The 16,084-nt window shown below is 28.2% G+C and overlaps 1 protein-coding gene and 1 long non-coding RNA gene across 2 annotated transcripts in view; both read left to right on the plus strand.

Annotated features, from left to right (window-relative positions):
- The window catches only part of LOC111421450 (Myosin 95E), a 58,424-nt gene that overhangs the window by 32,708 nt on the left and 9,632 nt on the right, over positions 1 to 16,084 (plus strand). The window contains exons 12-14 of the mRNA XM_071199169.1: positions 6,433 to 6,492; positions 6,653 to 6,739; positions 6,804 to 7,190. Coding sequence (XP_071055270.1) covers positions 6,433 to 6,492; positions 6,653 to 6,739; positions 6,804 to 7,190 — 534 coding nt within the window. The remainder of the gene's footprint in view (positions 1 to 6,432; positions 6,493 to 6,652; positions 6,740 to 6,803; positions 7,191 to 16,084) is intronic.
- On the plus strand, positions 11,725 to 13,061 carry LOC139431538 (uncharacterized). Its single transcript, XR_011641619.1, has 2 exons — positions 11,725 to 12,802; positions 12,855 to 13,061. It is a non-coding gene; the product is annotated as an uncharacterized lncRNA (long non-coding RNA).

The following is a 16,084-nucleotide window of genomic DNA, read 5'->3' on the forward strand; positions in this document are numbered from 1 at the left end:
AAACAAGAAAATTCGTCAAATTTTTAAATTTTCGTATTTATCTCAATATTGACGCATCTGAGAGCAAAAATACAAGAGAACAATATTGGTAAGAATAAAATTTGCGACAACTTTTGTTCTAAAAGTTTTTTTATAACACGCTAGGATTCCCGAATGCTACCATTAATTACTAAATAAAGTAAAATACTTTTTCTGTTTGTACTTTTATTATAAAAATGGATTTATTGTTTTAAATTCTACCGGTTTCGGTTTATTCACAAAACCATCTTCAGGAATCTTCGAATTTCGCACACCTAATCCTGTTCGAAAATTTAAGCATAATACACATTACACCTAAAAATAAAGACACAGCTTCATTTCAATAAAAATGTTTACTAGAAAATCAACATGCTTATTATCACAAGAGACATTAAAATAAATTGACGAGATTCGAAGGTTCCTGAAGATGGTTTTGTGAATAAACCGAAACCGGTAGAATTTAAAACAATAAATCCATTTTTATAATAAAAGTACAAACAGAAAAAGTTTGTACTTTTAAAACAATATTAATTACTAGTAAAACAACGAATTCATCAAATTTTCACATTTTCTTATTTTTCTCAATATTGACGCATCTGAGAGCAAGACTAGAAGAGAGCAATATTGGTAAGAATAAAATTTGCTACAACTTTTGTTTTAACAATTTTTTTGTAACATGCTCCGATTTCCGAGTGCTACCATTAATTACTAGTAAAACAACGAATTCATAAAATTTTCATATTTTCTCATTTTTCTCAATATTGACGCATCTAAGAGCAAAAATACAAGAGAACAATATTGTTAAGAACAAAATTTGCAACAACTTTTGTTCTAAAAGTTTTTTGATAACATGCTCCGATTCCCAAATGTCACCACTAGCTAATAATAAAATAAGAAAATTCATAAAATTTTAAAATTTTCGTATTTTTTTCAATATTGACGCATCTGAGAGCAAAAATACAAGAGGGCAATATTGTAAAGAACAAAATTTGCAACAACTTTTGTTCTAAAAAATTTTTCGATAACATGCTCCCATTTCCAAATGTTACCATTAGCTAATAGTAAAACTAGGAAATTCATCAAATTTTTAAATTTTCGTATTTGTCTCGATATTGACGCATCTGAGAGCAAAAATACAAGAGGACAATATTGTTAAGAATAAAATTTGCTAAAACTTTTGTTATAAAAGTTTTTTAATAACATACTCCGATTCCCAAACACATATCACCATTAGCTAATAGTAAAACAAGAAAATTCGTAAAATTTTTAAATTTTTGTATTTATCTCAATATTGACGCATCTGAGAGCAAAAATACAAGAGAGCAATATTGTTAAGAACAAAATTTGCTACAAGTTTTGTTATAAAAGTTTTTTTATAACATTCTCCGATTCCTAAATATTACCATTAGCTAAAGTAAAACAAGGAAATTCATCAAATTTTTAAATTTTCGTATTTATCTCGATATTGACGCATCTGAGAGCAAAAATACAACAGAACAATATTGTTAAGAATAAAATTTGCAACAACTTTTGTTATAAAAGTTTTTTTATAACATGCTTCAATTCCCAAATGTTACCATTAAGAGCAAGTAAAACAACAAAATTCATTAATTCATATATAAAAAACACTTCTTCTCAGTATCAAAATGTTTTATTATTTATATGATTAAAAACATTATTTTTTCGTCAACGTTTCGAGCATTTATTGCTCATTATCAAGAATATGTTCATTTTGCATTTGTAAATTTCAATATTGGTTTTAGTAAAATGCGCTCACCGACGGCACCCACTTGAAATTTCCTCAGTAAGCGTCTGCATTCTTCTTTGATGTTAAAACTGTACTTTATATTGGTTTATTGAAATGTGTATGGATTTTTGTGTTTTCACATATTCTTGATAATGAGCAATAAATGCTCGAAACTTTTTAATTATATAAATAATAAAACATGTCGATACTGAGAAGAAGTGTTTTTTATATATGAATGAATAAGTCAAACCTCAGTAAAACAAGAATTACTGTATTAAAATTCATTAAATTTTCGAATTTTTGTGTTTTCTTGATATTGACGCATCTGAGAGCAAAAGTGAAAGAGAACAATATTGTTAAGAATAAATTTTGCTACAACTTTTGTTCTAAAAGTTTTTTTGTAACATGCTTCGATTCCCGAATGTTACCATTAGCTAATAGTAAAACAAGAAAATTCATCAAATTTTCAAATTTTCGTATTTATTTCGATATTGACGGATCTGAGAGCAAAAATACAAGAGAACAATATTGTTAACAACAAAATTTGCTACAACTTTTGTTATAAAAGTTTTTTGATAACATGCTCCGATTCCCAAATGTTACCATTAGCTAATAGTAAAACAAGAAAATTCATCAAATTTTTAAATTTTCGTATTTATCTCAATATTGACGCATCTGAGAGCAAAAATACAAGAGAACAATATTGTTAAGGATGAAATTTGCTACAACTTTTGTTATAAAAGTTTTTTGAGAACATGCTCCGATTCCCAAATGTTACCATTAGCTAATAGCAAAACAAGAAAATTCATAAAATTTTTAAATTTTCGTACTTTTCTGAATATTGACGCATCTGAGAGCAAAAATACAAGAGAGCAATATTGTTAATAACAAAATTTGCTACAACTTCTGTTATAAAAGTTTTTTAATAACATGTTCCGATTCCCAAATGTTACCATTAGCTAATAGTAAAACAAGAAAATTCATAAAATTTTTAGATTTTCGTATTTTTCTCGATATTGACGCACCTGAGAGCAAAAATACAACAGAGCAATATTGTTAAGAACAAAATTTGCTACAACTTTTGTTATAAAAGTTTTTTTATAACATTCTACGATACCTAAATATTACCATTAGCTAAAGTAAAACAAGAAAATTCATCAAATTTTTAAATTTTCGTATTTATCTCAATATTGACGCATCTGAGAGCAAAAATATAAGAGAGCAATATTGTTAATAACAAAATTTGCTACAACTTTGGTTATAAAAGTTTTTTAATAACATGTTCCGATTCCCAAATGTTACCATTAGCTAATAGTAAAACAAGAAAATTCATAACATTTTTAGATTTTCGTATTTTTCTCGATATTGACGCACCTGAGAGCAAAAATACAAGAGAGCAATATTGTTAAGAACAAAATTTGCTACAACTTTTGTTATAAAAGTTTTTTGATAACATGCTCCGATTCCCAAATGTTACCATTAGCTAATAGTAAAACAAGAAAATTCATCAAATTTTTTAATTTTCGTACTTTTCTGAATATTGATGCATCTGAGAGCAAAAATACAAGAGAGCAATATTGTTAAGAACAAAATTTGCTACAACTTTTGTTATAAAAGTTTTTTGATAACATTCTCCGATACCTAAATATTACCATTAGCTAAAGTAAAACAAGAAAATTCATGAAATTTTTAAATTTTCGTATTTATCTCAATATTGACGCATCTGAAAGCAAAAATACAAGAGAGCAATATTGTTAATAACAAAATTTGCTACAACTTCTGTTATAAAAGTTTTTTAATAACAAGTTCCGATTCCCAAATGTTACCATTACCTAATAGTAAAACAAGAAAATTCATAAAATTTTTAGATTTTCGTATTTTTCTCGATATTGACGCACCTGAGAGCAAAAATACAAGAGAGCAATATTGTTAAGAACAAAATTTGCTACAACTTTTGTTATAAAAGTTTTTTGATAACATGCTCCGATTCCCAAATGTTACCATTAGCTAATAGTAAAACAAGAAAATTCATCAAATTTTTTAATTTTCGTACTTTTCTGAATATTGATGCATCTGAGAGCAAAAATACAAGAGAGCAATATTGTTAAGAACAAAATTTGCTACAACTTTTGTTATAAAAGTTTTTTGATAACATTCTCCGATACCTAAATATTACCATTAGCTAAAGTAAAACAAGAAAATTCATGAAATTTTTAAATTTTCGTATTTATCTCAATATTGACGCATCTGAAAGCAAAAATACAAGAGAGCAATATTGTTAATAACAAAATTTGCTACAACTTCTGTTATAAAAGTTTTTTAATAACAAGTTCCGATTCCCAAATGTTACCATTACCTAATAGTAAAACAAGAAAATTCATAAAATTTTTAGATTTTCGTATTTTTCTCGATATTGACGCACCTGAGAGCAAAAATACAAGAGAGCAATATTGTTAAGAACAAAATTTGCTACAACTTTTGTTATAAAAGTTTTTTTATAACATTCTCCGATACCTAAATATTACCATTAGCTAAAGTAAAACAAGAAAATTCATAAAATTTTTAAATTTTCGTATTTATCTCAATATTGACAACAAGAAAATTCATAAAATTTTTAGATTTTCGTATTTTTCTCGATATTGACGCATCTGAGAGCAAAAATACAACAGCGCAATATTGTTAATAACAAAATTTGCTACAACTTCTGTTATAAAAGTTTTTTAATAACAAGTTCCGATTCCCAAATGTTACCATTAACTAATAGTAAAACAAGAAAATTCATAAAATTTTTAGATTTTCGTATTATTCTCGATATTGACGCACCTGAGAGCAAAAATACAGGAGAGCAATATTGTTAAGAACAAAATTTGCTACAACTTTTGTTCTAAATGTGTTTTGATAACATGCTTCAATTCCCAAATGTTACCATTAACTAATAGTAAAACAAAAAATTCATAAAATTTTCATATTTTCGTATTTTTCTCGATATTGATGGATCTGAGAGCAAAAATACAAGTGAGCAATGTTATTAAGAACAAAATTTACTACAACTTTTGTTATAAAAGTTTTTTGATAACATTCTCCGATTCCAAAATGTTACCATTAATTAGTAAAACAAGAAAATTCATCTAATTTTTAAATTTTCGTATTTATCTCAATATTGACGCATCTGAGAGCAAAAATACAAGACAGCAATATTGTTAAGAACAAAATTTGCTACAACTTTTGTTATAAAAGTTTTTTGATACATGCTCTGATTCCCAAATGTTACCATTAGCTAATAGTAAAACAAGAAAATTCATAAAATTTTTAGATTTTCGTATTTTTCTCGATATTGACGCACCTGAGAGCAAAAATACAAGAGAGCAATATTGTTAAGAACAAAATTTGCTACTACTTTTGTTATAAAAGTTTTTTTATAACATTCTACGATACCTAAATATTACCATTAACTAAAGTAAAACAAGAAAATTCATCAAATTTTTAAATTTTCGTATTTATCTCAATATTGACGCATCTGAGAGCAAAAATACAAGAGAGCAATATTGTTAATAACAAAATTTGTTACAACTTTGGTTATAAAAGTTTTTTAATAACATGATCCGATTTCCAAATGTTACCATTAGCTAAAGTAAAACAAGAAAATTCATCAAATCTTTAAATTTTCGTATTTATCTCAATATTGACGCATCTGAGAGCAAAAATACAAGAGAGCAATATTGTTAATAACAAAATTTGCTACAACTTTGGTTATAAAAGTTTTTTAATAACATGATCCGATTCCCAAATGTTACCATTAGCTAATAGTAAAACAAGAAAATTCATAAAATTTTTAGATTTTCGTATTTTTCTCGATATTGACGCACCTGAGAGCAAAAATACAAGAAAGCAATATTGTTAATAACAAAATTTGCTACAACTTTGGTTATAAAAGTTTTTTAATAACATGATCCGATTCCCAAATGTTACCATTAGCTAATAGTAAAACAAGAAAATTCATAAAATTTTTAGATTTTCGTATTTTTCTCGATATTGACGCACCTGAGAGCAAAAATACAAGAAAGCAATATTGTTAAGAGCAAAATTTGCTACAACTTTTGTTATAAAAGTTTTTTAATAACATGATCCGATTCCCAAATGTTACCATTAGCTAATAGTAAAACAAGAAAATTCATAAAATTTTTAGATTTTCGTATTTTTCTCGATATTGACGCACCTGAGAGCAAAAATACAAGAAAGCAATATTGTTAAGAGCAAAATTTGCTACAACTTTTGTTATAAAAGTTTTTTAATAACATGATCCGATTCCCAAATGTTACCATTAGCTAATAGTAAAACAAGAAAATTCATAGAATTTTTAGATTTTCGTATTTTTCTCGATATTGACGCACCTGAGAGTAAAAATACAAGAAAGCAATATTGTTAAGAGCAAAATTTGCTACAACTTTTGTTATAAAAGTTTTTTAATAACATTCTCCGATTCCTAAATATTACCATTAATTAGTAAAACAAGGAAATTCATGAAATTTAAAATTTTTGTTTTTATCTCATTTATAACAAAATTTGTTATAAAAGTTTTTTTATGATACCCCCGCTCGAAAGTTAAGGCGATTTTATTTCGTGTTCTTCCGAAAATAAAAAAATCGTTGCTCAAAATAATTTTTTAGGAGTTACGATTTGGCATTCCTTTTGACGGGAGACGACATCTTTGGTGTTTATACAGGGTGGTACGTCTAAAATACACCAAAATTATTCTTAATTTAATAATTAAATCCAATCTAACGCTTTGTAAGCTAGAATTTCGTATTCAATTAATTCGAAGCTAACTCCGATTTAACTTAATTTCTCACTTAATTTATTAATTAATCAATTAATTAATTGTTAAAGGCTCGCGAAGAATTTCGCACGTTAAAACACCGCAGAGAAATCGAATGGGCCGCGACGGTCATTCAAAGACATTACATCCAATGGAAAGTTAGTAACAAATTTAACTTAATTCATTGATTTAGTTAATATAATTATACTTTTTTGGTAACAGAGAAAACAGTTCCTTTTAACTTTGGCGAATTTCCTAAAAAACAAAGACCTCGAAAGTCCGACCTGCACGAATTGGCCCACCACGAATAAATCAAAATTTCAAGAATGTAACGTCCTATTGAGGCGGCTCTACCATAAGTGGAGGTGTCATAAGTACCGGTTAAAGTTCGACCAAACGTCGCGGAATCGGATGAGAGAGAAAGTAACGGCCAGTTTGATTTTTAAAGATCGAAAATCGTCCTATAGTCGGAGCGTTTCGCACCCATTCCTCGGAGATTACGTGCGATTGAGGCAAAACATCCAGTGGAAAAAGCTGTGCTTGGAAACCAACGACCAATACGTCGTGTTCGCCGATATTGTGAATAAAATCGCCCGATCGAGTGGAAAGGTAAGCTTAAAAATCTTAATATATCTTCTTATTGGTTGCCCTATTCTACGTCACACTATTTGCCACGCCCAATTAGCTGTCAATTTTTAGAGGTATCTTTAGAGGCATTTTTCTCAAAATTTTTTTATATAAAGTTTTTAAACAACATACGGACTTCGAAAGAAGACATCTTCAGCTTCAATTTGAGGCATAAATCGCTTCTTCATTATCATAAATAAAAAAATTATGATTTTTTGAAAATTAACTATTCAAATCAAATTATCTAAGAAAGCTTTTTTCTCAAAATTTTTTTATATAAAGTTTTTAAACAACATACAGATTAGGAAAGACGACATCTTCAGCTTCAATTTGAGGCATAAATCGCTTCTTCATTATCATAAATAAAAAAGTTATGATTTTTTGAAAATTATCTAAAAAGCTTTTATCTCAATATTTTTTTATATAAAACTTTTAAACAACATACAGATTTCGAAAGAAGACATCTTCAGCTTCAATTTGAGACATAAATCGCTTCTTCATGATCATAAATAAAAAAGTTATGATTTTTTCAAAATTAACTATTTTTTTTCAATCTCATAAAATTATCTAAGAAAGCTTTTTTCTCAAAATTTTTTTATATAAAGTTTTTAAACAACATACAGATTTCGAAAGAAGACATTTTCAGCTTCAATTTGAGCCATAAATCGCTTCTTCATTATCATAAATAAAAAAGTTATGTTTTTTTGAAAATTAACTATTTAAATCAAATTATCTAAGAAAGCTTTTTTCTCAAAATTTTTTTATATAAAGCTTTTAAACAACATACAGATTTCGAAAGAAGACATCTTCAGCTTCAATTTGAGGCATAAATCGCTTCTTCATTATCATAAATAAAAAAGTTATGATTTTTTGAAAATTAACAATTTTTTTTAAACATAATCAAATTATCTAAGAAAGCTTTTTTCTGAAAATTTTTTTATATAAAGTTTTTAAACAACATACAGATTTCGAAAGACGACATCTTCAGCTTCAATTTGAGACATAAATCGCTTCTTCATTATCATAAATAAAAAAGTTATGATTTTTTGAAAATTAACTATTTTAATAAAATTATCTAAAAAGCTTTTATCTCAAAATTTTTTTATATAAAACTTTTAAACAACATACAGATTTCGAAAGAGGACATCTTCAGCTTCAATTTGAGACATAAATCGCTTCTTCATTATCATAAATAAAAAAGTTATGATTTTTTGAAAATTAACTATTTAAATCAAATTATCTAAGAAAGCTTTTTTCTCAAAATTTTTTTATATAAAGCTTTTAAACAACATACAGATTTCGAAAGAAGACATCTTCAGCTTCAATTTGAGGCATAAATCGCTTCTTCATGATCATAAATAAAAAAGTTATGATTTTTTCAAAATTAACTATTTTTTTTCAATCTCATAAAATTATCTAAGAAAGCTTTTTTCTCAAAATTTTTTTATATAAAGTTTTTAAACAACATACAGATTTCGAAAGAAGACATTTTCAGCTTCAATTTGAGGCATAAATCGCTTCTTCATGATCATAAATAAAAAAGTTATGATTTTTTCAAAATTAACTATTTTTTTTTCAATCTCATAAAATTATCTAAGAAAGCTTTTTTCTCAAAATTTTTTTATATAAAGTTTTTAAACAACACACAGATTTCGAAAGAAGACATCTTCAGCTTCAATTTGAGGCATAAATCGCTTCTTCATTATCATAAATAAAAAAGTTATGATTTTTTGAAAATTAACTATTTTTTTTCAATCTAATCAAATTATCTAAGAAGGCTTTTTTCTCAAAATTTTTTGTATAAAGTTTTTAAACAACATACAGATTTCGAAAGAAGACATCTTCAGCTTCAATTTGAGGCATAAATCGCTTCTTCATTATCATAAATAAAAAAGTTATGATTTTTTGAAAATTAACTATTTTTTTTAAACCTAATCAAATTATCTAAGAAAGCTTTTTTCTCAAAATTTTTTTATATAAAGTTTTTAAACAACATACAGATTTCGAAAGAAGACATCTTCAGCTTCAATTTGAGGCATATATCGCTTCTTCATTATCATAAATAAATAAGTTATGATTTTTTGAAAATTAACTATTTTTTTTCAATCTAATCAATTTATCTAAGAAGGCTTTTTTCTCAAAATTTTTTTATATAAAGTTTTTAAACAACATACAGATTTCGAAAGAAGACATCTTCAGCTTCAATTTGAGGCATAAATCGCTTCTTCATGATCATAAATAAAAAAGTTATGATTTTTTGAAAATTAACTATTTTTTTTAAACCTAATCAAATTATCTAAGAAAGCTTTTTCTCAAAATTTTTTTATATAAAATTTTTAAACAACATACAGATTTCGAAAGAAGACATCTTCAGCTTCAATTTGAGGCATAAATCGCTTCTTCATGATCATAAATAAAAAAGTTATGATTTTTTCAAAATTAACTATTTTTTTTCAATCTCATAAAATTATCTAAGAAAGCTTTTTTCTCAAAATTTTTTTATATAAAGTTTTTAAACAACATACAGATTTCGAAAGAAGACATTTTCAGCTTCAATTTGAGGCATAAATCGCTTCTTCATGATCATAAATAAAAAAGTTATGATTTTTTCAAAATTAACTATTTTTTTTCAATCTCATAAAATTATCTAAGAAAGCTTTTTTCTCAAAATTTTTTTATATAAAGTTTTTAAACAACATACAGATTTCGAAAGAAGACATCTTCAGCTTCAATTTGAGCCATAAATCGATTCTTCATTATCATAAATAAAAAAGTTATGATTTTTTGAAAATTAACTATTTTTTTTAAACCTAATCAAATTATCTAAGAAAGCTTTTTTCTCAAAATTTTTTTATATAAAGTTTTTAAACAACATACAGATTTCGAAAGAAGACATCTTCAGCTTCAATTTGAGGCATAAATCGCTTCTTCATTATCATAAATAAAAAAGTTATGATTTTTTTAAAATTAACTATTTTAATAAAATTATCTAAGAAAGCTTTTTTCTCAAAATTTTTTTATATAAAGTTTTTAAACAACATACAGATTTCGAAAGAAGACATCTTCAGCTTTTCAATGACAGAAGCGGATTTTCAAAATATCTATTAGTTTTAGAGATATTAATTTTTTAACAGAAGGCATTTTCTCATCTTTTTCGGGATAAACAATTATTTTCATTCATTTTCAAAAAATCGTAATAAATCGTTGTTTTAACAAATCCTTATGAAATTATCAGCATTTGCAATACAAATTATCGGCTTTCCAATGAAACAAACGGATTTTTAAAATATCTTTTAGTTTTTGAGATATTAATTTACAAGCGTAATAACACAATAACAGCTGACTGGGTGTGGCAAATGGTAATGGAAAAACTAAGAGAGTTAGAATAAAATCGATTAAGAAACATATCTTGTAGGGTTTATAACGGACAAAATTTATTAATAAAGTTTTGCCCCATCATTTTTTATTTAGGAGTTATGACGATTTTGAATCACCAAAAACCTTGATTTTTAAGTTTTTTCGTGATAGGGATGTAATTGAAAAATTAAGAGAGTTGGAATAAAATCGATTAAGAAACATATCTTTTAGGGTTTATAACGAACAAAATTTATTAATAAAGTTTTGCCCCATCACTTTTAGTTTACGAGTTATGATCGATTTGAATCACCAAAAACCTTAATTTTTTGAATTTTTTCGTGAATTACATCCCTAATTGAAAAATTAAGAGAGTTGGAATAAAATCGATTAAGAAACATATCTTTTAGGGTTTATAACGAACAAAATTTATTAATAAAATTTTGCCCCATCACTTTTAGTTTAGGAGTTATGATGATTTTGAATCACCAAAAATCAATTTTTAAGATTTTTTCGTGATAGGGATGTAATTGAAAAATTAAGAGAGTTGGAATAAAATCGATTAAGAAACATATCTTTTAGGGTTTATAACGAACAAAATTTATTAATAAAATTTTGCCCCATCACTTTTAGTTTAGGAGTTATGATCGATTTGAATCACCAAAAATTTTAATTTTTGAGTTTTTTCGTGATAGGGATGTAATTGAAAAATTAAGAGAGTTGGAATAAAATCGATTAAGAAACATATCTTTTAGGGAGTATAACGAACAAAATTTATTAATAAAGTTTTACCCCATCACTTTTAGTTTAGGAGTTATGATCGATTTGAATCACCAAAAATTTTAATTTTTGAGTTTTTTCGTGATAGGGATGTAATTGAAAAATTAAGAGAGTTGGAATAAAATCGATTAATAAACATATCTTTTAGGGAGTATAACGAACAAAATTTATTAATAAAGTTTTACCCCATCACTTTTAGTTTAGGAGTTATGATCGATTTGAATCACCAAAAATTTTAATTTTTGAGTTTTTTCGTGATAGGGATGTAATTGAAAAATTAAGAGAGTTGGAATAAAATCGATGGTATAATTGAAGATTAGACATGTCGCTTAAAAATCGCCAATTTTTTTTTTACCGGTGCGAAATCACTCAAATAAGCCGTTAAAAATAAAAAAAAAGTGAAAAACCTACCGAAAAATAAGTTTGAAATTTCCATGTGACGTCACAAACCTTCCTTACGACGTATTTTTCACAACACAATGGTTAAAATTAGTCCGATAAATAATTTGTTCCATATCCACGTGCACAACACGAATAATGTAAGTAAAAAAAAATCATTTTCTCAAATTTAATGATAGAATTAACAACTTGTTAGTATTATCGTATTTTCGAGTGATATACCTGCTCTTGAGGATTAGGTATGGAGAAGGGTGTGGGTCAAATATTGGTATAGTCTTGTTGAAAAAAAACGTTACATTCGGATCCACCTAATATACTGATTTATTTCAGAATTTTGTGTAGAAATTAAGATTTTGAATTAGATTAATTTACGTTTAAATTAGTGAGAATTTCCCAAATGTCGGATTAGATATGGGGAAGGGTGTGGGTCAAATATTGGTATGGTCTTGTTGAAAAAAAAGCGTTACATTCGGATCTACCTAAATTACTGATTTATTTCCGAATTTTGTGTAGAAATTAGATTTTGAATTAGATTAATTTACGTTTAAATTAGTAAGAATTTCCCAAATGTCGGATTAGATATGGGGAAGGGTGTGGGTCAAATTTTGGTATGGTCTTGTTGAAAAAAAAGCGTTACATTCGGATCTACCTAAATTACTGATTTATTTCCGAATTTTGTGTAGAAATTAGATTTTGAGTTAGGTTAATTAACATTTAAACAACTGCAAAATCCCGAAATGTCGGGTCGGGTTCGGAGTAGGGGCAGGGTAAAGACACGAGCAGGCAGATGGTTAATAAACGCGTTTTAGTTGTTATGCGTCGAGAACCAAAGATGTTTCACCCGAAAATATGCGTTATAAGACTAAAAAGTTGTTAATTCTTTCATTAAATTTGAGAAAATGATTTATTTTTACTTACATTATTCGTGTTGTGCACGTGGATATGGAACAAATTATTTATCGGCCCAATTTTAACCATTGTGTTGTGAAAAATACGTCGTAAGCATGGTTCGTGACGTCACAAATTGTGACGTCACGTCGAAATTTCAAACTCATTTTTCGGTAAGTTCTTCACTTTTCCGCACTTTCTTTTTATTTTTAACGTGTTTTTTAGGCATTTTTACGACGGCAAAAAAAAAATCATCGATTTTTAAGCGACATGTCTATTCTTCAATTTTTCCCACCAAAAATCAATTTTTATGTTTTTTTCGTGATAGGGATGTAATTGAAAAATTAAGAGAGTTGGAATAAAATCGATTAAGAAACATATGTTTTAGGGTTTATAACGAACAAAATTTATTAATAAAGTTTTGCTCCATCACTTTTAGTTTAGGAGTTATGATCAATATGAATCACCAAAAACCTTAATTTTGTGAGTTTTTTCGTGAGAGGGATGTAATTGTAAAATTAAGAGAGTTGGAATAAAATCGATTAAGAAACATATCTTTTAGGGTTTATAACGAACAAAATTTATTAATAAAGTTTTGCTCCATCACTTTTAGTTTAGGAGTTATGATCAATTTGAATCACCAAAAACCTTAATTTTGTCAGTTTTTTCGTGAGAGGGATGTAATTGTAAAATTAAGAGAGTTGGAATAAAATCGATTAAGAAACATATCTTTTAGGGTTTATAACGAACAAAATTTATTAAGAAAGTTTTGCTCCATCACTTTTAGTTTAGGAGTTATGATCAATTTGAATCACCAAAAACCTTAATTTTTTGAGTTTTTTCGTGATAGGGATGTAATTGTAAAATTAAGAGAGTTGGAATAAAATCGATTAAGAAACATATCTTTTAGGGTTTATAACGAGCAAAATTTATTAATAAAGTTTTGCCGCTATCACTTTTAGTTTAGGAGTTATGATCGATTTGAATCAGCAAAAATCGATTTTTAAGTTTTTTTCGTGATAGGGATGTAATTGAAAAATTAAGAGAGTTGGAATAAAATCGATTAAGAAACATATCTTTTAGGGCTTATAACGAGCAAAATTTATTAATAGAGTTTTGCCCCATCACTTTTAGTTTAGGAGTTATGATTGATTTGAATCACCAAAAATCAATTTTTAAGTTTTTTTCGTGATAGGGATGTAATTGAAAAATTAAGAGAGTTGGAATAAAATCGATTAAGAAACATATCTTTTAGGGCTAATAACGAGCAACATTTATTAATAAAGTTTTGCCCCATCACTTTTAGTTTAGGAGTTATGATTGATTTGAATCACCATAAATCAATTTTAGGTTTTTTTCGTGATAGGGATGTAATTGAAAAATTAAAAGAGTTGGAATAAAATCGATTAAGAAACATATCTTTTAGGGATTATAACGAACAAAATTTATTAATAAAGTTTTACCCCATCACTTTTTATTTAGGAGTTATGACGATTTTGAATCACCAAAAATCAATTTTTAAGTTTTTTTCGTGATAGGGATGTAATTGAAAAATTAAGAGAGTTGGAATAAAATCGATTAAGAAACATATCTTTTAGGGCTAATAACGAGCACTGGTGTGAAGTTATCCATAAATCCCAGCAATAAACTTAAAACATTAATAATTCCGTAACCAATACGATTTGGGTAACCAAATTTCACACACAGGTCACTCTTATCCTCAAGAACAGCTAACCACCCCCATTTGGTAAAAAAAAATTTTTTCAACCCTCACCCCCGAAAAAGGGATGTTTTCGCCCTGATGGGCACCTTCGAATTAAACGAAATTCTACCACATAATAGAACACACTTCTAAGTATTTTTATCAATTTTCAAAACACCGTAAGCCCTAACGGTTTTCGAGAAAAAAAATCAGTATTATAAACCGCGGATGGGACTTTAGGGGTGAATTTGACCCCGTTGGGCACCTTCAAAATTGATGAAATTTTAGGATGATTTAGAGGATGCCTTTAGCAATTGAAATCAACCATCCAAACACCGTAAGGTATAACGGTTTCCGAGAAAAAAAATGTGTTATTAGACACTATAGGTACACAGCGCGGCGCGGACATTGGGGGTGAATTTGACCCCGTTGGGCACCTCCAAAATTGACGAAATTTTAGGATGATTTAGAGGATGCCTTTAACGATTGATATCAACCATCCAAACACCGTAATGTATTACGGTTTCCGAGAAAAAAAATGTGTTATTAGACACTATAGGTATACAGCTCGGCGCGGAATTTGGGGGTGAATTTGACCCCGTTGGGCACCTCCAAGATTGACGAAATTTTAGGATGATTTAGAGGATGCCTTTAGCAATTGAAATCAACCATCCAAACACCGTAAGGTATAACGGTTTCCGAGAAAAAAAATGTGTTATTAGACACTATAGGTACACAGCGCGGCGCGGACTTTGGGGGTGAATTTGACCCCGTTGGGCACCTCCAAAATTGACGAAATTTTAGGATGATTTATAGGATGCCTTTAGCAATTGAAATCAACCATCCAAACACCGTAAGGTATAACGGTTTCCGAGAAAAAAAATGTGTTATTAGACACTATAGGTACACAGCGCGGCGCGGACATTGGGGGTGAATTTGACCCCGTTGGGCACCTCCAAAATTGACGAAATTTTAGGATGATTTAGAGGATGCCTTTAACGATTGATATCAACCATCCAAACACCGTAATGTATTACGGTTTCCGAGAAAAAAAATGTGTTATTAGACACTATAGGTATACAGCTCGGCGCGGAATTTGGGGGTGAATTTGACCCCGTTGGGCACCTCCAAGATTGACGAAATTTTAGGATGATTTAGAGGATGCCTTTAGCAATTGAAATCAACCATCCAAACACCGTAAGGTATAACGGTTTCCGAGAAAAAAAATGTGTTATTAGACACTATAGGTACACAGCGCGGCGCGGACTTTGGGGGTGAATTTGACCCCGTTGGGCACCTCCAAAATTGACGAAATTTTAGGATGATTTATAGGATGCCTTTAGCAATTGAAATCAACCATCCAAACACCGTAAGGTATAACGGTTTCCGAGAAAAAAAATGTGTTATTAGACACTATAGGTACACAGCGCGGCGCGGACATTGGGGGTGAATTTGACCCCGTTGGGCACCTCCAAAATTGACGAAATTTTAGGATGATTTAGAGGATGCCTTTAGCAATTGATATCAACCATCCAAACACCGTAAGGTATAACGGTTTCCGAGAAAAAAAATGTGTTATTAGACACTATAGGTACACAGCGCGGCGCGGACATTGGGGGTGAATTTGACCCCGTTGGGCACCTCCAAAATTGACGAAATTTTAGGATGATTTAGAGGATGCCTTTAACGATTGATATCAACCATCCAAACACCGTAATGTATTACGGTTTCCGAGAAAAAAAATGTGTTATTA

This window comes from Onthophagus taurus, chromosome 10 (assembly GCF_036711975.1).
Source record: "Onthophagus taurus isolate NC chromosome 10, IU_Otau_3.0, whole genome shotgun sequence".
NCBI lineage: Eukaryota > Metazoa > Arthropoda > Insecta > Coleoptera > Scarabaeidae > Onthophagus > Onthophagus taurus.